At 41.7% G+C, this 26,993-nt stretch overlaps 1 protein-coding gene across 1 annotated transcript; it reads left to right on the forward strand.

Annotated features, from left to right (window-relative positions):
- Positions 1-8,454: 8,454 nt before the first annotated feature.
- Positions 8,455-24,867, forward strand: myhb (myosin, heavy chain b). The gene is made up of 39 exons (XM_030348646.1): positions 8,455-8,655; positions 8,740-8,883; positions 8,971-9,127; positions 9,220-9,247; positions 9,334-9,445; positions 9,701-9,793; positions 9,919-9,982; positions 10,068-10,166; positions 10,269-10,372; positions 10,455-10,593; positions 10,703-10,821; positions 10,926-11,075; positions 11,173-11,343; positions 11,444-11,750; positions 11,871-11,941; positions 12,209-12,296; positions 12,380-12,497; positions 12,593-12,716; positions 13,034-13,170; positions 13,277-13,532; positions 13,624-13,866; positions 13,952-14,128; positions 14,223-14,368; positions 14,459-14,549; positions 14,658-15,047; positions 17,001-17,127; positions 17,610-17,728; positions 17,822-18,018; positions 18,103-18,286; positions 18,550-18,715; positions 18,827-18,951; positions 19,032-19,340; positions 19,431-19,634; positions 19,716-19,841; positions 19,945-20,115; positions 20,217-20,321; positions 23,205-23,300; positions 23,388-23,519; positions 24,733-24,867. Exons 1-39 carry the CDS (start codon positions 8,455-8,457, stop codon positions 24,751-24,753), a joined length of 5,811 nt encoding a protein of 1,936 aa, XP_030204506.1. The 3' UTR covers positions 24,754-24,867.
- Positions 24,868-26,993: the final 2,126 nt, after the last annotated feature.

Below are 26,993 nucleotides of genomic sequence, written 5' to 3' on the forward strand. Positions count from 1 at the left end.
CATGGGTTAAGCAATGAGTAAGCCTGGAGAGATGGATTGCGTCTCCACTGAACAGATAACAGATACCCCTGGTCTCCAGATGTACAGACAGACAGCTAGCATGCAAATCTCAGCGGGCTAACAAGAGGGAAAAGGGCCGAACAGAACCAAACGCCCAGGAGGACGGAACCCCACCCAGGGGGACAGAACCCCACCCAGGGGGACAGAACCACACCCAGGAGGACAGAACCCCGTCCAGGAGGACAGAACCCCACCCAGGAGGACAGAACCACACCCAGAAGGACAGAACCCCACCCAGGAGGACAGAACCACGCCCAGGAGGACCGAACCACGCCCAGGAGGACCGAACCCCACCCAGGAGGACAGAACCCCGCCCAGGGAGACAGAACCCCACCCAGGAGGACAGAACCCCGCCCAGGGAGACAGAACCCCACCCAGGAGGACAGAACCACGCCCAGGAGGACAGAACCAGGCAAAACATTGTGTGCTTGTGTGTATGTATCTGCATGTGTGTGTTTATTTGTGCGTGCGTGCGTGCGTGTGTGTGTGTGTGTGTTTGTTGTCATGGAAATTACTTTACCAGATATTGCGTCTAAGGCAGATGAGATTCCAAACACAAAAAGCACACAATACCTGTGGACAATTATGGTCATCTATATTGTAATAATAGTACAAACAACGATACATCTCAACATGCATCAACAAACAATAGATTAGGCCTACAATACAATAATCCAAGGCCTCAGATGGGAGTTCACTGCATGAGGAGGAGAAGGATAAGTCCACTGCCTGGCTAAAGTCAGGGGGCAACTGTCCCCCACTAACCCAAAAGCCTTTGTCAACCTGATGGTAATCTATTGATTGAAGCTCCTCAACATGTCATAAAGGGGGTCGCGGCCGTGCCTTATCAGATGGAACCCTTCACTTCTCGACGCTCCCAAGGGGGTCAAGAGAACAGGCCCAAACCAACAAGAGGCAGCGAGCGTGAAAACAGTGTAAACAGATATACATCACAAAGCACAAAGGTTTACATTTTAGACGACCCTGAAGAAGAGCATGGTGGCAAGACCGTACATGGAATAGTCAACAAAGTCTAAGTTCATAAAGAAAAAACACACACACACAAACACACACAAAACTGAGTGTTTGTGTGTGTGTGTGTGTGTGTGTGTGTGTGTGTGTGTCTGTGTGTGTGTGTGTGTGTGTCTGTGTGTGTGTGTGTGTGTGTTATATATATTGGTATTGCTGGACTCAAAAAGAAGATCTCTAAGCAAATAACCAAGTACTGCTCTGTGTCAGCAATCCTCGGCAGTCTGCATGTATGGAGAAGGCGCTGTTATCTCTACCCATAATACAACTTGAACTATACATGTATCTCTACTGATTCACTTGGTTGTGGTAACCTGCAAAGTGTTTGTGTTGTTTTGGACATAATCGGCTCTTTATTAATATTTGGATGCTATGGTGTTGTAGTATTGGTCATTCCAAATAAATTAATCAAATGTGTGTGTGAACTTGCATTGCTTCAGCATGTTTACTCTTTCTCCAACCTTTTCAAGAAGACGAGAAAGTAACAGAGAGCGAGGAAGAGACATAGAGAGATGACCTCTAGGGTGAATCGAACTGAGAGGGGAGAACTTCCAGGTCTACATGTGATATTCCTCTCTTCTAACACCAGGGAAGCATGCTGGGTACGTTGGGTTGTAAGATGGATAAGTAGTAGAAACAAACATATAGCTATAATCTATTCTTACTCATTGATTTGGTTTATTGTTGTAACGGGTTCCAATGAGTGAGCGCAGGCAGAGTTGTCGTCCCTCAGCGGGAGATCGTTTTATTGTCTTTCAAACAGAACAAAAATACTTAAACTACAACAAAGGTTCTTTCAGAGTCATCTCTTTGGATGATCTCCACTCGTTCTGGACCTCCCTGGTCCGTTCTCTCCTGGAGTCCTTTTCTCACTACCACACAAAAGCAGGCACATGAGTGCAACCCTCCCTGATTGGCCTGAGTGCTGACACCTGCTCGCACTCAGGTCCAACCCCCCCAGCCAATCCGGTGCGCTTGCAACCTGCCCATACTCCCCCTGCAAGTCAGACGTCGCACGTCCCCCCAAAATTGTATTCATCCATTATTCATCAAATGGAAATGGCTTTGAGGATACTTGCCACCCAATTGTGTGGTTGGCATTCTTCTGGTTGGAAAAGTTTATTTCTAAAAAATTACATAAACAGACTCAATAATGGTTGAGGTACACATTTGTGAATCATTATCTATGAGTACGTTTTAGTACGACTCCCTTAGTGGCGTCTTATCATCGCAGGGACACAAGGAATGTGTCCCTGCGATGATAATGAGTGGACCGAATATTCCCGGGCCATTGTCATTGTGTTTGTTATATTTTTATGGATCATCATCTGGATGTGGGGAGGTTAGGGAAACCAGTGGTTCCTGATGTTTAAGTATCTGATGTTGCTCCTCCATCCATTATGTATATACATACAAAAACATAGATGTACATACTGTGGCATCCCGCCACGTAAACCTCGGCCTGGACGGGCCCGAGGTACCGTGAGGGACGGGATATACCACCCCCACCCACCAGCCAGCGACGGAGAGCATCCCTTTCGCCTCCCCAATCAGGGTGATTGGTGGACACCTGGCCGGTGGCAGGGGAGCCATCTTAAAAGGAGGTCCAGGACAGCACAGCACGGCACGGGAGCAAGAAGGAAGTGTTCGTGTTCGTGTTCGTGTTCGTGTTCGTGTTCGTGTTCGTGTTCGTGTTCGTGTTCGTGTTCGTGTTCGTGTTCGTGTCCGGGAGAGGCTAGAGGCCCACGGAGGCCCTAGAGACTGCGTCTCCTTCATTGTATTTAAGTTGTACTCAATAAATGCCTTTAACGGCGTATCCGCACGCAAAAAGTGTCATTCATCCGTGGAACCTGGCCCAACCGAGCACCGGGTTACCACAATACATTGTTCGATAGCTGCAGGACCCAAGAGCAGAACACAGAGACAGGACTGGAGTTGGAGTAAAGAAAAGGTTTATTTAGAGCAGACCAGGGGTGAGGGAGGGGGCAGGTAGGAGAGTGGGGAGCTTCAGGCCTGAGGGAGTGAAGCAGGCAGGCTGACAAAACTAGGCAAAAGGAAACAAAGGTTAGGTACGAGATATCAACAGGAGAAGACCACCTATTAAGTGTATAAAAAACACTGGAGCCAGGTACGAATATCTACCACTGGAGTTCGAAGAACAATGTTGTGATGACTGCAGGGACACCACGTGTATTTGATGGGGAGTTGATGAACTGATGCAGGCCATGTGTGATCAGTTGGGGTGTGGCAGGCACAGCACAAAGAACACAAAGCACGACAGCTGTGGCTATGACATACATACATATACATGTATATACATAAATACATTCATGTGTATGTATGTATGTATGTACATGTATATTGGTATAGACATATTAGTGATGGGTCGTTCGCGACCGAATCAGTTCGAATGAAAAAATCGTTAACAAGAACGAACCGAACGGCTTCTTCTAACTCGTTCGTCTCGTCCATTCTCAGACTCGACTCCTCCTAGACCCACTAGTCGCTGACTCGCTGTTCGTTCACTATTGTGAGTGGTGAAGAGGGAAGAGGCTTAGTGAGCGAGCGTACGATAACACGATTCAATATTAGTGAAATGGTATTGGCTATTTTCTGTGTCATGCCAGATTAATCAAATATTTGAATGTCTTGTCAATCTGTCTCGTTCTTTCATGGTTCGTTCTCCACCCGGGACCCCCACCATCATTACTAAATGAAGTCTATTATCTTGCTGATCGACTGAACGAACAAACGAAAGAAGGATTCTGAACGTTTCTTCTTGGCGACCTGACCAACGCAAACTGAAATCCAACTGCAATACATATATATATATATATATATATATATATATATATATATATATATATATATATAGATATATATTTAAGCAATAGATCACGCCAGGCTGTGGTATGTGCTCATTATACCACTGTTAAGGGGCGTTGTCCGGCCCCGACGCGCAGCGAAAGTCATAGACACACTACATTTAAAAAGAAACCAAGAAAGTCAAAGTAGCCGTTTTATTATAGACTGCCAAAAAGTAGTCCCTCCTGGCTGCCTTCAAAATGCACGACGGTCGCTATGCAACACACTTTAGCGTCCCTCCGAGAGAACGGTTGTAACGGTTTCCACTTCAAGCCGCGGAGTGATACTTTCATAAAATGATCATAGCAGTTATGTATACGCTCATTATACAACAGTTAGGAACCAATCAGATCGCTGGATTTAGGCCGTTGTATAAATAAATATATATATATAAACATGAATATATGAATGGTTCAAATAACAATGAAATTTCATACATACACACACACACATATATATATATATATATATATATATATATATATATATATATATATATATATATATACATATATATATATATATACAGTATGGGGGGACACACGGTAGGGGAAATAATTACTACCCAAAATATATCAAAATGATGCTTTCTTATCCTCAGCTGAATCTATTGCAGGTTCCTTCCTACAATACCTACATTTATTGTTATTATTACTTGTAATGATGTTTAGTAGTTTAGTTTTTCTAATCAAATGTAATCACATTGAATTTGATCTTATCTAATCTAGGAGCCAGCTTTTGTGACCTCTAGTGGTCAAACCGTCACTGTGAAACTCATTGAACATTAATTATTTCTAAATATCAGAGCAGATAAAAATGACACAGTGAAGGTCAAATGAAAAAGCATTGTGCAGGTTTAAGAATAACACAATTTAAAACGTTTGGAATAATCAAGTAACCTGCCATTGTTGTCAGGGCATTTATATATCATTTCCAGTTCCAACAGTGTTGTCATTCATTATTTTAAATAAATGTTCAATATTTCTGTATTAGACCAAACAGTGAATTATATATGCACTGCACCATGTTTTCAGTTCACTGCCTTTGTTAGTCTGTTGGTCAATATTGTGTACCTGCAATAGAGGACACTGCACTTTCAGGAAGGTTTATCTCTAATACTAGTGAAACTGCAGCCTCCACCTCTGCAGAACACACTAGTCCTGTTGGGTGTGTCTCAGCGATGGAATTTTAGCTTATGCTCTATGGACTTCCATAAGAAGGACATTTTTATTTGTTATCGTATTTGATAATACATTGCCGATTTATGCAAAAATATCAATATTTAATGTATCCATAATTTTCAGGAGCCAAAATCTGTATTGGTTTAATGGAATACATCCTAGCTGCCTATGAAAGTTTTCCATAGTTGACTATGTGAAGCCTACCGGCTGCCCCTGGCTCCACCACGAGTCCCAACATACACCATGACCGCATGCCGGAGTGGCAGGCTCAAAGGAAGCCAGCAGGAGCCCAGGAACCAGGCTAAATATACACACACAATAGGAAAGGAAAGTTGGGTTCAAGGTGAGGAGCAGCAAAATGTTTCAGCTATAAAGGATGTTGTTTTGAAGAAAATAGGTTGCATTATACATTTTTCATCACAACTCTTTTTAATAAAAAAAAATGCCTACCTCAGAGTCTCACATGGATGATGTACAACCTCCACTTGAGCAACAATGTAAAGATAATAGTTACATTGTGAGACCCCTTCTTCAGGCTTGTGTGACAGACATGTTAATGTTTCATCACAGTCATTCATTTTCAACGGGCATCAACTGCTCCTCTACTCTGTTATGTGCAACACATGTTTTAATGATCTTACTATGGTTCATATGATAAGCCTAATGTTATTTGTCTTTGGAAGCGATTAAGAACTTTATACCTATTGGAAATGCAATCTACTTCCATCATCTGGAGCCAGAAGTCCTTCTCATCTGATTTGTAAGACAGCAGGGCATTGCAAAATAATACAGACACACAAAGAAAGTATACAAACAACATGAATAACAAACCAGACTCTGTGCACTCGAACAGAGCTCTACAGCGGTTTACCAGAAGGTCAGGCGAAAGAAGCAAGAGGTGTTTTAGAGAAGAAATCCCTTTCATAACTTCCCTTTCAGGTGTTTCAGGACCACGGTGAAGGAACTGTGTTTGAGAACCATCTGGGTCAGCCTAGTAAGCCACATTGAATATGAATAAAATAAATATGATACAAAAAAAGTAAAAAAAATAATAATTAGGTAATTAGAGACAACAGGTACATTAACAAAAGGTTGTTACATTTCATGGCTCATTATTGTTATTGTTATTGTTATTTATATCCAGTATTTCAGAAGATATTATTAGGATTCTGTCTTGAGAATGTGGGCTTATTAAATCTGATTAAATATTATAGATTCACACAGTAATCAATATTCATTTCATACAATGAGCACATAAAATGCATATTGAAGGCAAATTAGGCATATAGAGATCATAGAGAAAAACCTGACCAACATTTTGCACTGACTTCATTCATGGTTCAAACATTGTTTTTTAGAAGCGTTTTACCTTACAATTACATTTAATTAAGACAATTAACTAAAGCCTCTTTAACAATTTTAGCAGGCTACATTTGAAAGACACGGAAAGTAGGGATGTTCTTACATAACCCTTGTGTGCGTGTGTATATGTATAACTTGATAAAGGTGTGCATGTTTCCATTCGAAACAACAACAAACAACAAGCCTGCATGTACTTAGCTATTTGAATGCAATATGCAGGCTCCTTTGTGTTTGGCTGAAGCCAGTCTGGAATGTTCCTTGTAACTCACCTTGGCTTGTGATCCACAGAACAGTTGCTGCAGCTCGACAAACAGAGAAGCTGACATGGGAGATCAGAGGGCTTCCAAACACAATAAGCCTCTATGATGTCTGGTATTTGGCTTAATGTCAACATCGCCAACACAGCTATATTTGAAAAGTGTCCTCAGAAGAAAGAAGTGTTTCGGAGCACGTATCGAGTGTCATCTCATTATATCTTATGGCAGAAGCTCTTTAGAATCTCCCCCTCGTCTGGTCGTCATTCATAGGTCAGTGATCATCTTCTAAGTTGAACTCTGTGGGCTGGCGTTTGACCAATCAAATCTTTTTTTACACCTTATATCTAACGCATATCAAGATGAACACAAAAACCCTTAAATATGAAATCCTACTTACTTCTTCAGCCGTCATTCAAGCAACCTTCATGTGTATGCCAATATAATTCTGCCTTTAGAGGCCTCAAAAATACCTGTCTTGTAGACAAAAAATAAAGAGTTAAGTTACTCAAAGCAATCACCTAATTTCTCTGCATTTAGAGATTCTCTTATTGTGTAGCATCCACAGCTAGGCCCTGCTACAGTCGGTGTCCCAGTTTTAAAAAAATGTTTCTTGGCAATCTCTGTTTTTCTTTGAAGTTCACTGGCGATCATTATTTTTTTCCGGGGCTTCTGCAACAGTATATCAATGACATTTCAAGTCTCCCCCACAGCAAGGCCCACGGTGAGCCAGAGAACATTACAAGGATGCATTGGTCACATGATCATGGATTTTCCATTAAGCAACTTCTAAATCTGAAAGTTTATGAGCAGTACCAGCATATGTAGCAAACGTGTCCTTGTGAGAATTAATGAGGAATTTATACAAGTCAAACTAATTATTAACATAGCATAAACAGGCATTGTTAAAACGTATCCCATAAAATAAACAACCTTGAAAAAGATGCAAATCAAATCATGTCCATATTAATCCGCTAAATCATACCACTGTTAATTTAATATGCACAATTGACAGGCGTCACATAATAGACAAATGCGCCAAAGTTGCACAGTAAACTCTATAATATAGAAATCTCTAGAGTGTCAAGTATATGTTCAGTGAACAAAGCATTGCACTCAACAAAGCACCATTTACACTGGCATTAGATCAGGAATCCCATCTAAGATTGTCACCAATGTAGTATGGGAGACACGTGAAGAACAGAATAAGAAGACAACTGGATGTAAGAACTAAACCACAGTGCCAGACAGCATGACCAAATAGAGCTAGACGTGTGGTGTGGCCTCCAAATACTTCCTTATAAAAGACAGAGAGACTCTCCTCTCCAGGCAAAGCCCAGAGAAGGTAAGTTGCTCATCAGTTCACAGTTTGATTGATGAGTGAGAACCACGACTGAATTAAGATAATTGTTTGCAAGAAATTATATTCTATGACAAAGATAACATTTCTAATTTAACACTAAAGCAAAGAATTCTTTGATTCGATTTAAACTAAAATCCATTATAGTTTGAAATATCTTTGGTTTGGTGGTTCTTTTGTTCCATTAGAAGAGAGAGATCGCAAAGATACTTGAAAAAAGTCAATTTAATTCAATATATTCAATCATCTCTCAGCAGAATTGTTATATGTGCCTTCCAGGAATCTCATCTCTACTAGCCTGGTGTACTTCAAGGTAGATAATATAGCAGCTTGAGGAGCCATCATGGGGGACGGTGAAATGCAGTGTTTTGGTGAAGCGGCGGTGTACCTCCGGAAGCCGGAGAGGGAGCGGCTCGAGGCCCAGACCAGCCCCTTTGACGCTAAGACCGCCTTCTTTGTGTCTGAGCCCAAGGAGATGTACCTCAAGGGTGTGCTCCAGAGCCGAGATGGTGGCAAAGCCACCGTCAAGACTCTTTGTGATAAGGTAGGACTCAGAATCCACTCTGTTTTTAACAGTGAACCAATAATAGGGCATCTTGTTTTATATGCAGTTATGTATTCCCAATAGACCCTCACTGTAAAAGAGGAGGAAATCTACCCCATGAATCCCCCAAAGTATGACAAGATTGAGGACATGGCCATGATGACCCACCTCAATGAGCCTACCGTGCTGTACAACCTCAAAGAGCGCTACGCAGCATGGATGATCTACGTGAGTCTCAGCCCTCAATGCACATGGAAGCCTTTAGTCGTATAACGTCATTAGGTCATGCTGACATGTGTATCCTGGTGGAGACAGACCTACTCTGGGCTCTTCTGCGTCACTGTGAACCCCTACAAGTGGCTCCCAGTGTACGATTCCTCCGTGGTGAACGCCTACAGAGGCAAGAAGAGGATTGAGGCTCCGCCCCACATCTTCTCTATCTCTGACAACGCCTATCAGGCCATGCTCACAGGTATACAACTATTTAAGATATTAGCTAACGTTTACACGTTTCACCAAATGTTAATGCTAATTCTTCCCTTTTTCAATGTACATCTAATACAGACAGAGAAAATCAGTCAATCCTGATCACGTAAGTAATCCTCCAATACAAAAAGTAAATATATGACAATAACATGGCATTGCCTTATTGTAGCTAATACTTCTTTGATCCCCAAGTGGAGAATCTGGTGCAGGGAAGACTGTGAACACCAAGCGGGTCATCCAGTACTTTGCAACAATCGCTGTATCCGGCCCCAAGAAAACCGAGCAGGTTGCTGGAAAGATGCAGGTCAGGAACTGTGACATCAACTTTTGTTCTTACATTAGAGAACTTATTGTAAATTCTTAATTAGAGAACTTATTGTACATTCTTACATTAGAGAACTTATTGTACATTCTTACATTAGAGAACTTATCATACAACCTCAGTTGGAGGTCACTTTCATCCTAATTGACCTCCAAGTGAGGCTGAGAACAGAACAACCCTAGCTTTCATTATTGGAGCAGCTATGAAGTGCTGAAACCAACAGAGTGTCTTTTGCAGGGGTCGCTGGAAGATCAAATCATCGCAGCGAACCCTTTGCTTGAGGCCTATGGTAACGCCAAGACTGTGAGAAATGACAACTCTTCCCGCTTTGTAAGTTTGTGTTTATTGTAAAATAATTAAAACAATCAGATTTTAAAATACTGTTCATATGGTGACCACATCTATTAATCAAAGCAAGGCTTATATTGTGCACTTCTGAATCCTTCTCTGAATAGGGAAAGTTCATCAGAATTCACTTTGCGACTTCTGGGAAGTTGGCATCAGCTGATATTGAAACATGTAAGTTATTTTGCTTATTATCTGAATATGTTTATCGTTGGATCCTGTTTATAAAGCCATTCATTGCTTGTATCTTGTTACACAGATCTTCTTGAGAAGTCAAGGGTGACATTCCAGCTGTCTGCTGAGAGAAGCTACCATATCTTCTATCAGCTCATGACTGGCCACAAGCCCGAGCTAATAGGTAGGGTAAATCATGACATTCTTATTTTCCATATTGAGTGTGGGTTACAAACAATTATCATGTGTTTCTCTTTTTGTGATTTTTGATTGGTTTGTTTTCCAGACGCTCTTCTCATTACCAAAAACCCATTTGACTATCACATGATCAGTCAAGGTGAAATCACTGTCAAGAGTATCGATGATGTTGAAGAATTCATCGCCACTGATGTAAACTTCATCTTTTTTAAGCATTCACCAGTCATTATAAATTAGGTGGGTTGATTTTGATAAATATGTATTTGGATCCCAGGATGCCATTGACATTCTGGGCTTCACTGCTGATGAGAAGATTGGCATCTACAAGCTGACCGGTGCCGTGTTGCATCATGGGAACATGAAGTTCAAGCAGAAGCAGCGTGAAGAGCAGGCTGAGCCTGATGGCAATGAGGGTACAAACCCCAAAAATGGATAGCTTACGTTTTTCCATAATTCTTTGGTTTTATTGAATAGAAAATGTATTTCAGACTGAATGCATTTATTTTGTGTTGATGGCTTTAGAGGCAGACAAAATTGGCTATCTCATGGGTCTGAACTCTGCGGATGTCCTCAAGGCTCTGTGTTACCCCAGAGTGAAGGTTGGGAATGAGTACGTCACCAAAGGTCAAACGTGTCCACAGGTAAAATATGAGTACATTTGAAAGTAAAGAAAGGAATTTCCATTTAACATGTTTCATTCATATTATGTCTAACAATCCCTTCCCCTTTTCTCTAAAATTGGTAGGTCCATAACTCAGTGATGGCTCTCTGCAAGTCAGTCTATGAGAAAATGTTCTTGTGGATGGTCGTCAGAATCAATGAGATGCTGGACACCAAGCAGCCCAGGCAATTCTTCATCGGTGTGTTGGACATCGCTGGGTTTGAAATTTTTAATGTAAGTGAGCTCTACATAGTCATCATTTTGATGTTTTGTGTTGGAAGAAGCACAAGCAATTGCACTATGTCCTGACTGTAACTCTCTGACTCCAAAGTACAACAGCTTGGAGCAGCTGTGCATCAACTTCACCAATGAGAAACTGCAACAGTTTTTCAACCACCATATGTTTGTACTGGAGCAAGAAGAGTACAAGAAAGAAGGAATTGAATGGGAGTTCATTGACTTTGGTATGGACCTGGCGGCCTGCATTGAGCTTATTGAGAAGGTACGTTCTCTTATAGAAAATTATGAATGAGTGTCAATCCATCATCATATAGGGTTAGGTCAATTTACTGATCAACACTTCACTTCCATCCAAATGACAGCCAATGGGCATCTTCTCCATCCTTGAAGAGGAGTGCATGTTCCCCAAGGCCTCAGACACCACCTTCAAGAACAAACTGCATGACCAGCACCTTGGCAAAACCAAGGCCTTTGAGAAGCCAAAGCCAGCCAAAGGCAAAGCTGAGGCCCACTTTTCCCTGGTGCACTATGCCGGCACTGTGGACTACAACATCACCGGCTGGCTGGACAAGAACAAGGACCCCCTGAACGACTCCGTAATTCAGCTCTACCAGAAGTCCTCAGTTAAACTGCTGGCTCTGCTGTATGCGTCCCATGCCCTACCAGACGGTACATCATATCATATATTATTTTATTAACCAAATGAAGGAAATGTATATTGCTACTTTTCAAAGGAATGGTACTAACTGTGTATGACTTGCAATATCTTATTAAAATGGGATTTCATAGCTGATGCTGCTAGTAAGAAGGGCGCCAAGAAGAAGGGGGGTTCCTTCCAGACGGTGTCGGCCCTGTTCAGGGTAAGAGCAGAGTTGTTTTCACCAGTACCCATCCATTGTATGTGCCGTACATATGTATACATTTATACAGCCAAAGGGAATTTTATAACAACATCAGGTATCCCCATGTACACAAAGTTATCATCATCCAGTAGGCCAAAGTTGACATAATTAAATGCTGAACAAAAAACGTCCTTTTTCGTTTTCTCTTAAATATATGGATGATTAGGTTGAAAATTGAATACCTTTTTTTCGTATTTGTAACATTGGATTATGTACTTATTTTAGGAAAATTTGGGCAAGCTCATGACCAACTTGAGAAGCACACATCCACACTTTGTGCGTTGTTTGATTCCAAACGAGTCAAAAACTCCAGGTTTGTTTACCTCAAAATTCCTTATGTAATATAAACAGTGCTTTTGAAAACAAGGAAACTTAATTTACTAATTTGTCTCAAAGGTCTGATGGAGAACTTCCTGGTCATCCACCAGCTGAGGTGTAACGGTGTGCTGGAAGGAATCAGAATCTGCAGAAAGGGCTTCCCCAGCAGAGTCCTCTATGGTGACTTCAAGCAGAGGTAGCGCTTAAGCTACTGTCCTAACCTGCTATTCCACATCAGCATGGTCCATCATGTGTTGGAAGTAAAATCAATCTCCTCTTCAATCATTGCAGATACAAAGTATTGAATGCCAGTGTCATCCCTGAGGGACAATTCATTGACAACAAGAAGGCCTCAGAGAAACTTTTGGGCTCCATTGATGTTGACAGCACTCAGTACAAGTTTGGACACACCAAGGTAGCATCGATTTAATTTTTCAGAACGCAAAGATGTATGATAATTTAGATGGGACCGGTCCTAAATCCCCTCAGCCCCATGTTCCCTCATCCTTACCTTGTCTCAGTTCTGCTTTATGGGATTTCATGAAGTCACAAACCCTTTTTACACTAAAGTAGTACCAAGCTCCACACACTTCCTGTTATTCCAGAAGGTCACTGAAGTTGATATGGTCACATTGTTGACCTCACATGTTATACCCACTTTCTGGCGCGAGAATGGGGGAAGTATTTCCTGAGGGAACTAAGTCTTGATCCGATTTAAACTACTGTTCTCAGGTGTTCTTCAAAGCTGGTCTCCTGGGTGCTCTAGAGGAGATGAGAGATGAGAAACTCGCTGCGCTGGTCACCTTGACTCAGGCTCTCTGCAGGGGATTCAACATGAGGAAAGAATTTGTCAAAATGATGGAGAGAAGGTAAACATAATTTGTATATTGTTTATACCTTATATGCCTGAAACCTATTTCGGCACCTAACCATAACTTTGCAGACACCTAAACTAATTACCTGAATCGTTTTTAGAGAGGCCGTCTTTACTATCCAGTACAACATCCGCTCATTCATGAACGTCAAAACATGGCCATGGATGAAGGTCTACTTCAAGATCAAGCCACTGCTGAAGAGTGCTGAGACTGAAAAGGAGATGGCTCAAATGAAGGAGACCTTTGGGAAGACCAAGGAAGATCTTGCCAAAGCTCTTTCAAAGAAAAAGGAGCTGGAGGAAAAAATGGTTTCCCTGCTTCAGGAAAAGAATGACCTCCTACTACAAGTTCAATCTGTGAGTAACACTGAGAGAGCTCTACGGTTTCCTCACAAGACATTATCAAATAAGTGTCTGCTGTAAATTTAATTCATGATCCCTTTTAAAGGAAGCTGAAACCTTGTCGGATTCAGAAGAAAGATGCGAGGGCCTCATTAAGAGTAAGATCCAGCTGGAGGCCAGACTCAAAGAGACGTCTGAGAGACTAGAGGATGAGGAGGAGATCAATTCTGAGCTGACGGCCAAGAAGAGGAAGCTGGAAGATGAGTGTTCTGAGCTCAAGAAGGACATTGATGACCTGGAGCTGACCTTGGCCAAAGTGGAGAAGGAGAAACATGCCACTGAGAACAAGGTTGCTTTATTGATAATTGTAATGTCTTTCCTACAATGAAGCCCAAATGATTTTCGGTTATTCAAATTGATCTCTGAATGTTTAGGTGAAAAACCTCACAGAGGAGATGTCTTCTCAAGATGAGATCATCGCCAAGTTGACCAAGGAGAAGAAAGCCCTCCAAGAAGCCCACCAGCAGACACTCGATGACCTCCAGGCAGAGGAAGATAAAGTGAACACTCTGAGCAAAGCCAAGTGTAAACTGGAGCAGCAAGTGGATGATGTGAGTCATACACTAAAGGACCATTTAAAAATAAAATTGATTGACAATGTGCAGAGAATGTCTATAGCATTCTAGCAATTTTTATCTTTAACAGCTTGAAGGTTCCCTTGAGCAAGAGAAAAAGCTTCGAATGGACCTTGAGCGGGCGAAAAGAAAGCTTGAAGGAGATCTAAAACTGGCCCAGGAGTCCATCATGGACCTGGAGAATGACAAGCAGCAATCAGATGAGAAAATAAAGAAGTGAGTCTACTTACATCCTTGCATTGCCTTTTGAGAGATGTATGAATAGGTGATCACACAGTGTCCTTAAATATCTTTTGCCACATCTAGGAGGGACTTTGAAACAAGCCAGCTTCTAAACAAGATTGAGGATGAGCAAACACTTTCGGCTCAATTTCAGAAAAAGATCAAAGAACTTCAGGTGTGTTGTATGAAATACATAGAGGATAAAGTTGAAAAACATAGAGTCCAATATCATCCATCATCGTTTCTTACATAAACCATAAACCTGACGTAAACCATTTTTAAGGCTCGCATTGAGGAGCTGGAGGAGGAGATTGAGGCTGAGCGTGCCGCTCGGGCCAAGGTGGAAAAGCAGAGAGCCGATCTCTCCAGGGAACTTGAGGAGATCAGTGAGAGGCTTGAGGAGGCCGGTGGAGCCACTTCTCTTCAGATCGAGATGAACAAGAAGCGCGAGGCTGAGTTCCAGAAACTGCGTCGTGACCTGGAGGAGTCAACCCTGCAGCATGAGGCCACCTCTGCAGCGCTGAGGAAGAAGCAGGCCGACAGCGTGGCTGAGCTGGGAGAGCAGATCGACAACCTCCAGCGGGTCAAGCAGAAGCTGGAGAAGGAGAAGAGTGAATGCAAGATGGAGATCGATGACCTCTCCAGCAACATGGAGGCTGTTGCTAAATCAAAGGTATTTGATTGTATTTGATTTGATTGACATGCTCACATGTGTATGCATTAATCATTCAGGCTGGGTTGCACCAACATGGATTAACTCTTAAACTGGATTAATTCAAGGTTTAACTGTTAACCGTGTTGCACCAAACTTTAAACCTGGTTTAAAAATAGTTTAATATTAATCCTGGTTATATTTAACCCTTTGGTAATCTCAGTTTAAACTCCATTTAAACTGAGATTAAATTTAAATCCGTTGCACCAGCAATTTCAAACCTAGTTTAATCCCGGTTTAACAGTTATATTTAAACCACCTCTGGAGGAGGTTTATGTTAGGTTTATCGCTGTTTTCTTGACAACATGGCTGCATATCTTCGCTGGATGGCGTTAGAGGCAAGAGTTCCTCGCAGGAAAATTAGAGATAGGTTAAATCCAATGGAATTTTACGAAAATAGCGAGTTTTCACAGCGGTATAGATTCACCAAATAATCTGTCATATGCCTCAATGGGAAGGTTGGACCAGCTATCAAGCATCAAAGTCAGAGGACTTTCAGTTTCTGTCGCTGTATTCCTCTCTGCTGCGCCGTCATCGTCGTGGGTTAGGGAGGGGGTGAAATCTGCTGCGGGATCATATTAATGATTTTTTCCGATAGAGGGTCCGTAATCATTGGTGGTGGTTCTCCGCCAGTTTTAAACATTCCACTCCTCTCATCTGCCGCATCCTTTTTTGCCTTTGCCTTTAAGTTCTTCCAGCAGGCTTTCAGTTGTGACTTGTCCCTCACCTCCTTAATGCCAGTTGAGCCATTGAAGCCTTCCGCTAACATGACCCAGGTCTCCTCCTTTTTTTTTTTTCCAGCGTAAAGCTGTCAGTCCTTTTATCCTCAATTATAATCCCAAAGTCCTCCATCAATTCCGACAGCAACATCTATTCAAATGTTGAAAAGTTCGATCCTCTTTGACGTGCCATCTCTTAATAAATGTAACAAGTGTTCACTGTCAGTGTCAAGTGTAAGTGTCAACTGTAACAGTTAAGGTAAATTAACTTTATTCAAAAAGTGAACCGTTGTTTTTTTTTCACGATGTAGGCTAGAAAAAAGAAAAACCAGGATATAAAATTGTGGATTATATTGTGCAATTTGTTCACATTTCGCCGGGATCCATCATGGCAGACTGAACAAAAACTAATCCTATTTTAATCCTTGATTAAACTAGGTTAACTAATCCAGAGTTAAAACTAAGATGTGCAACGCATCTCGGATTAATTATAAACCAGTTTAAACCTAGATTTACTAACCCTAGATTAACCCTAAACCAGGATTAATTTAATCCATGTTGGTGCAACCCATGTTTTACTTAGGTACTGAAAGATATTTAAGCGTTAAGTTGTCTGATGTGATTTGAAGTTATATTCCACTCTCTTGCACCTCTGGCAGACCAGGCTGACTGGCTTAAGGCACTAATCCTCAAAGTCTTGGATCTCCTATTGTAGATCTTGCTGCAAGTGGCATTGGAGCTAAGTCATGGGGGACTTTCTATGTTAGGGACTTTCTATACTACGTGCAAGTCTGCATATTTTATAAAGTCATTTCCAATTCAGATTATTTGATTAATGATTATTAATTCAGATTATGTGAGAGTGCTCACACCGTGTTTTTAGTTATTTTTTGTACAGTTATTCGAGTGGTTTAAGATGAGTATGGTTGGCTCGTGACCAGTGTATGTGGATAGTTTTTGTGTGTGGATAATTTGTTTATAGTTACATCGTTACATTTTGGACATTTTGAAGGATGTGACGTCTGAAACTGGAAAAAACATTCAAACTACATTAGCTGCTATTGAGAGTGGGATTATTGAATACACCCCCCAAAGCAGCATTAAGCTGCTAAACATTTCCCTTCCCTAAAAATAACACAGAACTATTCACCAACACATGTAACGTTGGTCTCATGTTAATTTATTTCAATTTTAGGCAAATCTTGAAAAATTGGCTCGTACCCTTGAGGATCAACTGAGTGAGCTCAAGAGCAAAAATGACGAGCATGTCCGACAACTTAACGATCTAAGTGTGCAAAGGGCAAGACTGCAAACAGAAAATGGTAAGAAATAAGCATCACATGTTTAAAGGGTACATAAACATTTTAGCAGGAGGCCTGCTGCGAAAAAACATGAGATATTGGTTGGATCAACTTTGAGGAGGTGTTGTGGCCCATAGAAGAATGCCACTCTGAAAAATACCCGGAAGTAGCAGACGTCTTGTATTTTACTTTTTATTTTAGTCAAAAATAACAGAGCAATGTTCACCAACACTTCTAGGACAGACCGGACCGTTTTCAAAGAAAGAAAAATGATTTCGGAACTTGCTTCTCCTTTAGAGTGGCAATCTCAAAGATCTCCAAAGATTGAATATAAATCGTCTTTTTAAATATTCATGTTTTTGGTTCTTCCAAAGTACTACTTTTTAAACCCAGATTAATTTACGTTTAGAATAATTTAGTATAATTATCAAGCACCAAACTCAATGATGTCAAGGTGATGGACTTTGGTACTTCATTTTGAACAATATATGTTTCCTATTTAGGTGAATTTGGCCGCCAGCAGGAGGAGAAAGAAGCGCTTATTTCTCAGCTGACACGAGGCAAGCAAGCTTACACTCAGCAGATTGAGGAGTTGAAGAGACACATTGAGGAGGAAGTCAAGGTATTGTTTTACGATATCACAGCAAACTTTATTCGAGACAAAATACACCCACAACAAAGGTGGAGATATTATAATTTTTTTATCTGAATTCAGGCCAAGAATGCCCTCGCCCATTCAGTCCAGTCGGCTCGTCATGACTGCGACCTGCTCCGAGAGCAGTTTGAAGAGGAACAGGAGGCCAAGGCTGAGCTGCAGCGGGGGATGTCCAAGGCCAACAGCGAGGTGGCTCAGTGGAGGAGCAAATACGAGACTGACGCCATTCAGCGCACTGAGGAACTGGAGGAAGCAAAGTAAATCAATAGGTTTTCCTCTCTATCTGTAGGACTATACTGGTTATGGTGTAGGCCTGATGCTAAATGTAATTTCTAATTCAGGAAAAAGCTTGCCCAGCGTCTTCAGGATGCAGAGGAGGCTGTAGAGGCCACAAATTCCAAATGTGCCTCTCTGGAAAAGACTAAACAGAGGCTGCTTGGTGAGGTGGAAGACCTGATGATTGATGTGGAGAGAGCTAATGCTCTGGCTGCCAACCTTGACAAGAAACAGAGGAACTTTGACAAGGTACTAGGGGTGGAATGACTCCAGACTCATTTGGTCAGAGTTCCCTTACCCTCCTAAAAACACCCACCGTACGGATTAATTGTATGTTGTACGTCCTGGAACTTAAAAATAGCACTTAGCATTTTGTAGCGTCTTATAGGTTGGTTGGTTAGGTTTTTGAAGGGGAACCAACCCGATTGTCAGGGAGATCATCTTTTCATATGAGCTTGGTACATTGATCAGTCAATACAATAGGATGCTCAGCGTTTTCTCTGAACTTGCAGGTTCTTGCTGAGTGGAAGCAGAAATATGAGGAAAGCCAGGCTGAGTTGGAGGGAGCTCAGAAAGAGGCTCGCTCTCTGAGCACTGAGATGTTCAAGCTGAAGAACTCCTATGAAGAATCTCTTGACCAGCTTGAGACCCTCAAGAGGGAGAACAAGAACCTGCAACGTAAATATATAATTTGAAACCAACCAGCATTTAGTGGCTAAACGGCTTGCTAACTGCAAACCAAAAAGTAAACCAAACTCAAATACATTGATTGTACCTTTTCCCTCACAGAGGAGATCTCTGACCTGTCTGAGCAGATGGGAGAAACTGGTAAAACCATTCACGAACTTGAGAAGGGGAAAAAGACTGTAGAGGTTGAGAAGTCTGAACTGCAGACTTCTCTGGAGGAGGCAGAGGTATGGTCTATTATCACATTTCTAAGTCTCCTCTGTTAAGAATAATCCCATCACATCACAAATATGTTTCTTTCATCAAGGCTACCTTGGAACATGAGGAATCCAAGATTCTTCGTGTTCAGCTGGAGCTTACTCAGATCAAGGGCGAGGTTGACCGGAAGATGGCAGAGAAGGATGAGGAGATGGAGCAGATCAAGAGGAACAGCCTGAGGGTGATCGACTCGATGCAGAGCAATTTGGACTCAGAGATCAGGAGCAGAAACGATGCCCTGAGAATCAAGAAGAAGATGGAGGGAGATCTCAACGAGATGGAGATCCAGTTGAGCCACGCCAACCGCCAGGCTTCTGAAGCCCAGAAACAACTTAGAAACGTCCAGGGACAGCTTAAGGTACTCAGAGCATAGGGCTAATATAGGGTTGCTAAACAAATAAACTTTAAAAATATTTACAGTTGACCAACATCCCTCGTCCTATTTCAGGATGCCCAACTGCACCTTGATGATGCCCTGAGAGGACAGGAAGACATGAAGGAGCAGGTCGCCATGGTGGAGCGCAGGAACAACCTGATGTTGGCTGAGATCGAGGAGCTGAGAGCAGCCCTGGAGCAGACAGAGAGGGGCCGCAAAGTGGCAGAGCAGGAGCTGGTGGACGCCAGTGAGCGCTTGGGACTGCTCCACTCCCAGGTAACAGAGGAGTTCCTTCATGACATCATGGAGGAGCATAATAAAATGAACATTATGTAATCAGTTCTCATTGTGGTTTAGAACACCAGCCTCATCAACACCAAGAAAAAGCTGGAGACCGACCTCATCCAGATCCAAGGAGAAGTGGAGGACACGGTTCAAGAAGCCAGAAACGCAGAGGAGAAGGCCAAGAAGGCCATCACTGACGTGAGTTCAGTCATAGTCAAATACATTCATGTTGTGTAGAAGCTCTCAGGTTTCCATCATTGATGAGTGTAAACTCCAACGCCTCCTCTTGTTGTTCTGTTAGGCTGCCATGATGGCGGAGGAGTTGAAGAAGGAGCAGGACACCAGCTCTCACCTGGAGAGGATGAAGAAGAACCTGGAGCTCACAGTGAAGGACCTGCAGCACCGTCTGGATGAAGCTGAGAGCCTGGCCATGAAGGGAGGCAAGAAGCAGCTCCAGAAACTGGAGGCTAGGGTAGGTGTTTGGAGAAATATTGCAAAATGTTGGAAATTCTCTATGTTTAGCTTTGCTTGCTTGTTCATGTCCAATTAAAAAACCTTCCATCTGCATCACAGGTTCGTGAATTGGAGACTGAATGTGAGGCTGAGCAGAGGCGGGGGTCGGAGGCCATCAAGGGAGTCCGCAAATATGAGAGGAAAGTAAAGGAGCTGTCATATCAGGTATGTTGATGCTTTGGATAGATTGATAGGGCTCATTGCCAAAGCAATTGCCGTTGCTGTGAAAATGTATATATTACTTAAAGGTCCCATGTCAGGTTTTCTGAACTTAATATGAGTTCCCCTAGCCTGCCTATGATTCCCCAGTAGCTAGAAATTGTGTAAGGTGTAAAACAAGCACTAGCTATCCTGCTCTGCCTTTGGAAAAACAAAGCTCACATGCGCCGATTTCACGGTTACCTCCCCTTTCTCTGCTTTGCCCAATGAGCTATGACCGTGCGAGGGCCACATGTGTGTGTGTGAATACACACACTGTAACGCAAATGTTGTACACTTCTTTGTTATTTGGATAACCGTTCTGCTGTTGGTGTTATTGCGCATAACACGTCGGACTCTCTGACGTCTCTGGTATTTTCACAACGAGACTCGTAGTCGGGGTTATCTCAGCCATGGTTGAGAAGGAATTGGGGGAAAGGAACTTTGGCTTTGACTCCCTGAAGCACATGAACCACGACATGGAGGAGAAAGGGATTGTTGGCCGCCATGTTGACCGCGATTGTCTCCCGCTGGAGCCCTGCTGCCCACTGCTGCGAGGCACCACCACCCCGAGGCACCACCGAGGTGCCTCAGCGCTGCTAGCTGCCCGCTGCCGAGGCGGGTGATGCCTAAGTTGCTGCCCGCTGCCGAGGCGGTGGTCCCTCGGCAGTGGGCAGCGAGGCTCCGTCGGGAAACAACCGCGGTCAACATCGCGGCCAACAATCCCTTCCTCTTCCATTTCGCGGTTCAGCCTACTTCAGATTGATGTGGATGTGGAAGTACCAGAGACATCGGAGAACCCGACGTTTGAGATTCATAATATCGTCTGGAGGCGCACACAGCTTTTGTCTGTGATAATATATATTATATGGTATAGATATCTATGTATAATATGATATTATTTAGATATAAACCCCGAAAAAAACCCTGAAAGACGATGATTCAAATCATCAGTCGTACTTCAACTGTAGAAGTAACATAACTAAATCAATTTTCAACCGTTTATCTTCGTGCAAAACCATTTAACAAATCTACACACTTGTATCTTCAATAATATCTAAACAGAATTTCAATATCATTTAAAATGTCTTCAGAATCAGTTTTAGTTTCATACCGCTTCGTTTTCAGCTGTTTTCATTGAAGACGTCAGCCCATTCTGATACACCTACTTCGAGACATCGTAACTCATTCCTTTTTCAACCGTTTACCATCGTTCAAACCATTAAACAAATCTACACACTTGTATCTTCAATACTATCTAAACGGAAATTTTGATAGCATTTATACTTTTTTCAGAATCCAGTTTTAGTTTCAAACCGGAGTCGTTTTCAGTTGCTTATAATTTAGGTCACCATAGCAACGCCGGTAAACAAACCCCGCCGAATAGTCGAATCTCTGACTGAAAAGGCAGATCTGATTCGACTCAGAAAATTCAGAGTCGGGGACCCTGAATGAATCTGTAAACTGGCAGTTTTACACAGATTAAGATGTTCAAATGTATTTTAAAAAAGGTTAAGCTAAAACATGTTTAGATAAAGTTGTTAAATTGTGTTGTTTAAAAACGCAAAAAGATGTTGTAATGTTTCAGAATATGTTTAAAAAATATGTTAAAAAATTGTTTCAAATGTTTCAAAATATGTTCCAAATGTTTTAAAATTATGATCGGAGATGTTTGAAATGTGTTAAAATAATTAAATAGCTTTCAAAACACAGGTATTTAGAAAAAAGAATTGGGGGGGGGGGGGCTTCAGCTGAATTTTTTTACTCTGAGGGGGGGCTCACATCTCTCACACTTTGAAACCCCCCTGTTCTAGAATATTTACAGAACACGGCCAAAGGCTGTGTGCGGCTCGCCATTGCGATACATACACTGTTAAACAGAGCGCATGGTACCGTAGCTGCAAGCTGCTCAGGGCACACCCCCACCCTCCTCCTTGACCCGCCTCTCTCCTCTTCATTTGCATTAAAGCTACAGACACCGAAGCGGCGGGTTTGGGAAAAGCTCGATGTGCGACTGGCTCGTAGTGGCTGTAATTCTGCACCACGGCTGAATTTCGGGAATGTATTCATATGCTATGTTAGGGGCGCACTAATATCTATGTTAAAGCATCCATAAAGTAGCATGCCATGGGACATTTAAAGTGGTCATATTTATTTTATATTTAAACCTTTTAATTGAACATACCTTGAACATTTTGTCACCGTATCTTAAAAAATTGCCTGGAGGAAAAGGGGGATATCATGTATATCATTTCTGCATTAGAATACCTAAAAACGACGTACACCTTTGATATGTATTGTATTGAATTGTGTACTTAAATTATTCAAATTGTCCAACGTTAGGTCAAAGTCAAAGTCAACTTTATTGTCAATTTTCAACATGTGCCAGGCATACAGAGGAATCTAAATTGCGTTCTATCCTAAACACAAGAACAAAAGGATCAAGTTAGGCAAAATAAGAGTACTATTACAAGAAAATCAATTCTAAATAGTGCCAAAGGTAAGGCAAAACAAAACGGCATACATAAAATAAATGGAAAAAAGTAAATAAATTGAAATGGGCAATATGAGGAACATCAATGACAATATATGCAATATGCAGTGAACTGAGGAAATTGAAAGTGTATATTACAACGTGTGTAGAGAATTTCAGTATGATGCTCCTACTCACTTTCTAGCTAGTAGAGTTAGCTATGGTAGCTTACCACCACTCCATCCTATAGGTCTCAGTCAAACGTTTTTTTTGCTTTTAAAAAATCATTTGCATTATCGCGTTAAGTAATTTTTCATGGAAATAGAATACCAATTCCCATTTAAACCCCGGCTGCTTGATATTTGCTTTTCCTGCAGTGTGATGAGGACAAGAAGAACATCTGCAGACTCCAAGATCTGGTGGACAAGCTGCAGCTGAAGATGAAGGCCTACAAGAGGCAGGCTGAGGAGTCTGTGAGTCACACTCAAGACTCCTCCATTCATTAAATTACCATTTTGGTTAAACAGTTCACTATTTAACACACATCTTTTATGAAACAGGAGGAGCAGGCCAACACCCACCTGTCCAGGTACAGGAAGGTTCAGCACGAGCTGGAAGAAGCTCAGGAACGCGCTGATGTTTCTGAGTCCCAGGTCAACAAGCTGAGAACCAAGAGTCGTGAATTTGGCAAGGTAACTGTAGCACCTCGTGGTTTAAATAAGCCTAGCTAGCTGCTAGCACTATACGTCGGGCCGTAGAGTACTAGTGTAGTATCGTTCGTTACAACTATCCTAAAGGTTCTTTGTACTTTTGTCTTAAGAAAAAACATTATGCGCCGATCAAACCAAAATGCTTTGCAGGCTGTAAACGCGAGTGGCACCTGGTTGTCTGTTTGTTGAAGCCTCAGAAACCAGTGAAGCCTGCCACACCTTCTCACTAATGCAAAGCAATCATGGAACATCTACATCAAAACTCTTGTCATTGGCCACTTTTGTTTACTTGGGGTAGTTAGTATCAGTTAGATGCTTGGTCCCTGTTGATGCCATTACCAAAAAAGCCCCATAGCTGCTAAAAATCATTCGGTGTAATTTTGGCCTTAATTAGGTAGACCTCTCCTAAATATGAATGTAACATATATGTTTTTGTGATTGTGTAAAATAGGGTGTAGGCCTATAGCGTATTGAATAGTTAGAATAGTTAAAGTTAAATGAAAAAAAAAGTGTTTACAAAGAATGATAACTGCAATCATCGCTTTTGATAATTTGATGTAACATCAACATACAATAAAGAAAAATCAATATGCTTTATATTAAAAGCCTTCAAATGAAACACACAATTAACAGATCAGAATGATCGAGCTAAACAAATCTGACCACTTCCACTGCATACACTCAACCATAAAAATAGACAAGATGCTTGGTCACAGCTAATAAAGACGGGAATAATCCAAATATATTCCTAATGAAAATCCCACATCCTTTACAATAGGCAATGGCATAACAAAAATAATAAATTAATTTATGTCATTCATTTTTGGATATTTGCCGATACTTTCAATCATGTGGCTCCAAAACATTATAAGCCACTAGAACCCTGTAGTTGAGTGCTCCTGGCATCTTTCTTCATTTCTCTGTCTTCAGCAAATCTCAAACTTCATGTTTCCTATTTTTAGACCCTTCTCCAGACACAGGTTAGCAATTTGGTTGGCTATACCAAAGCTAGGCTGTCTTTAAAGTAACCGACATTTAGCTTGATGCAGGCATTGCTTCTTCTCAGGCACTGAATATGCAGAATATTCTAAAACATTGACTTCAGAGAGGGCTACATATGTGTTCACCTTCTTTTTTTGGTCAAATCCAAATGATTTGTCATTTATGTTTCATCTGTCACTATCTTTTATTCTAGGCCAAGGATGCTGAGGAATGAGAAAAAAAACCAAGGTCATAGCAGGAAGTCATACAATATGAATATCTTGTTAGGTGTCCACTGCAGCATGTGAAGTACACATTCATTCAATCAATAAAAGTAGGTTTGATTGCATTTGTGTGTCTGGCCTTTTCATTATTTTATATGCATGGGGATAGTTGCAGCAGGGGATTATGTGCCCTGCTGAGGCCTCTGTTTGGCTTAGTAAACCACCAGCCCCATTTTGGCAGAACTTCTTAATACAAGGAAAAAATGATTGCAATCCAAGGCAGTATCAACAGTCATAAAAGGTTTTTAGAAATAAACAGATAAATGGGTTGCAAAAGAGCAAGTTTGAGGGTCAACGTCAAACGTTATCAGAACCCACGTCACACTAGCTTGAGCTTTGGTGGGCAGGCAAAAAGAAAAACCCACCCCCAGTTTAGTAGCAGACATCTTGTATTCCACAGAGGATTTCCACAATTTGGTAACTTTCCACATTTTAGTTAAAAATAAGACATAATAATGTTGAGTTTTCCTTTGAAAAGTGGAAATTTGGGGTTAACTTAAAGGAACAATTCTTAATTGTTGGTTCTGGATAAAAATGTTCTCTCATTTTGAGTCTTAGCGACCAAAGCGGCCAACAATCTTTGACATTGGTCCAGTATTTAGCAAACGTTGAAGCGGAAATTTGTGGAACTGGCTGCAAGATAATCCTTTGGGCAAGCTCACCCCGTAGGACCTCTAGGCCCTATTAGTGCTTGTTTGCCACTGAGATGCTCCGATTTGTATTATAAGTGTCTGACAATATTATCGAAAGAATCCCTACAGAGGAATAAAACTCTTGCTTATGTTGATAACTGCTTCGATTTCAACGACCACTTTTATTTATTTGAGTATACGGTTTGAAGAAGCTGAAGAGTTGAGATGAGGAGAGAGGGATAGGCATCAGGCAGAGGAGTGTTGACCCCCAGAGACTGGTGTTGTCCTGTGGGTGCTGCGACCCTCTGCCCACAGAGGATGAAGTGTTGGGTGTTGGGGAGCATGGGACTGTGTTCCGAATTATTTGGTATAATTCCATCTCTCCTCATCGCCACGCCTTGCTCATCCAGCCCAAGAAGATTCCCCGAAAACACCTTGACCCCGCACATCAACCCAGCAAACAACCCGGCGTAATTGGCTCACAACAAACAAATAAATCTTCCTTAAGTTAGAAGTTGTAAAGGCATTCACATCGAACATTGATTAGTTACCCATTTATAGCATGTCTTATTATTTCCTCGAAAACAGTGTTGCTATGTGCAAACATCTTTTCATTTAATTTTTTTCCATTATTTTTGTGTGTATTTATAGGGCTATTGCACCCATAGGCTTTTAATAGCTGTTCAATGAAAATCAATAAATGCATGCTGTAGGCGTGTTGCCTACGCTCTATGGCCTAGCTGTACAGACTCTAGGTTTGTGTTGGGAGAAAGGCTGACTTAGATGGAGCTCCTATATGGAGGGCCTAACAGTAAGCTTGGTGTCTGTCTGTTATCCTCCTCTACCAGTGGCGCTTTTAGGCATGGGTGAACCCGGCAGCCGCCCGGGCGCCGTATAAGTGGGGGGCGCCAAATTATGGGGGAGGGCGCCACGAGCAGTCAAAACAAAAAAATCATCCACGCCGCTAAGTGATACCTCTTTCCCGGGGTAACTGGACATATAACCTCCACTGTCCTCTATGTCGGCCCCTGGAGAAACTACAGGTCAAGTACATGTCACCTTTAAAAATACAATAAAACAGGTATAGGTGTATGGGATTGATGCTATTTAAAAAAAAAAAAAAGATATTGCAAATGTCTGATGACAATTAGGGCATTTAGCAGACGGTTTTATCCAAATCGACTTACATCGGTTAATACACAAATTGACACACCGACGGCAGAGTAAACCATTCAAGGCGACAGCCACTAACAGGAGCAGTTAGTGTTGAGTGTCTTGCTCAGGGACACATTAACACACAGCTAGGAGGAGCAGCGGATCGAACTCGCAACCTTTTGGTTACAAGACAACTGCTCTACCTCCTGAGCTAAGCCGAACCATGATTAACACATCTATATCAATATATTTTTCCTTTACTACAAAACAGACTCACCAGGATCATGAGCGTTACTCTGATTGGTTGGAGTTTTTTAAACAATGTAAACAAAATAAATGAATGTCCAGCCAAGGCCAGACTCTTACATAATGCGAAACATTAACGTGACTATCATGATGGATGG

The sequence above is a fragment of the Gadus morhua genome, chromosome 1 (assembly GCF_902167405.1).
Source record: "Gadus morhua chromosome 1, gadMor3.0, whole genome shotgun sequence".
Taxonomy (NCBI): domain Eukaryota; kingdom Metazoa; phylum Chordata; class Actinopteri; order Gadiformes; family Gadidae; genus Gadus; species Gadus morhua.

Bases quoted from the DNA above. Each gene is read 5' to 3' on its own strand.
- myhb (XM_030348646.1), top strand. From the start codon at position 8,455: ATGGGGGACGGTGAAATGCAGTGTTTTGGTGAAGCGGCGGTGTACCTC. The intron at 12,297-12,379 runs GTTTGTTTACCT...TTTGTCTCAAAG, and splicing joins AAACGAGTCAAAAACTCCAG to GTCTGATGGAGAACTTCCTG. The intron at 13,533-13,623 runs GTGAGTAACACT...TCCCTTTTAAAG, and splicing joins TCCTACTACAAGTTCAATCT to GAAGCTGAAACCTTGTCGGA.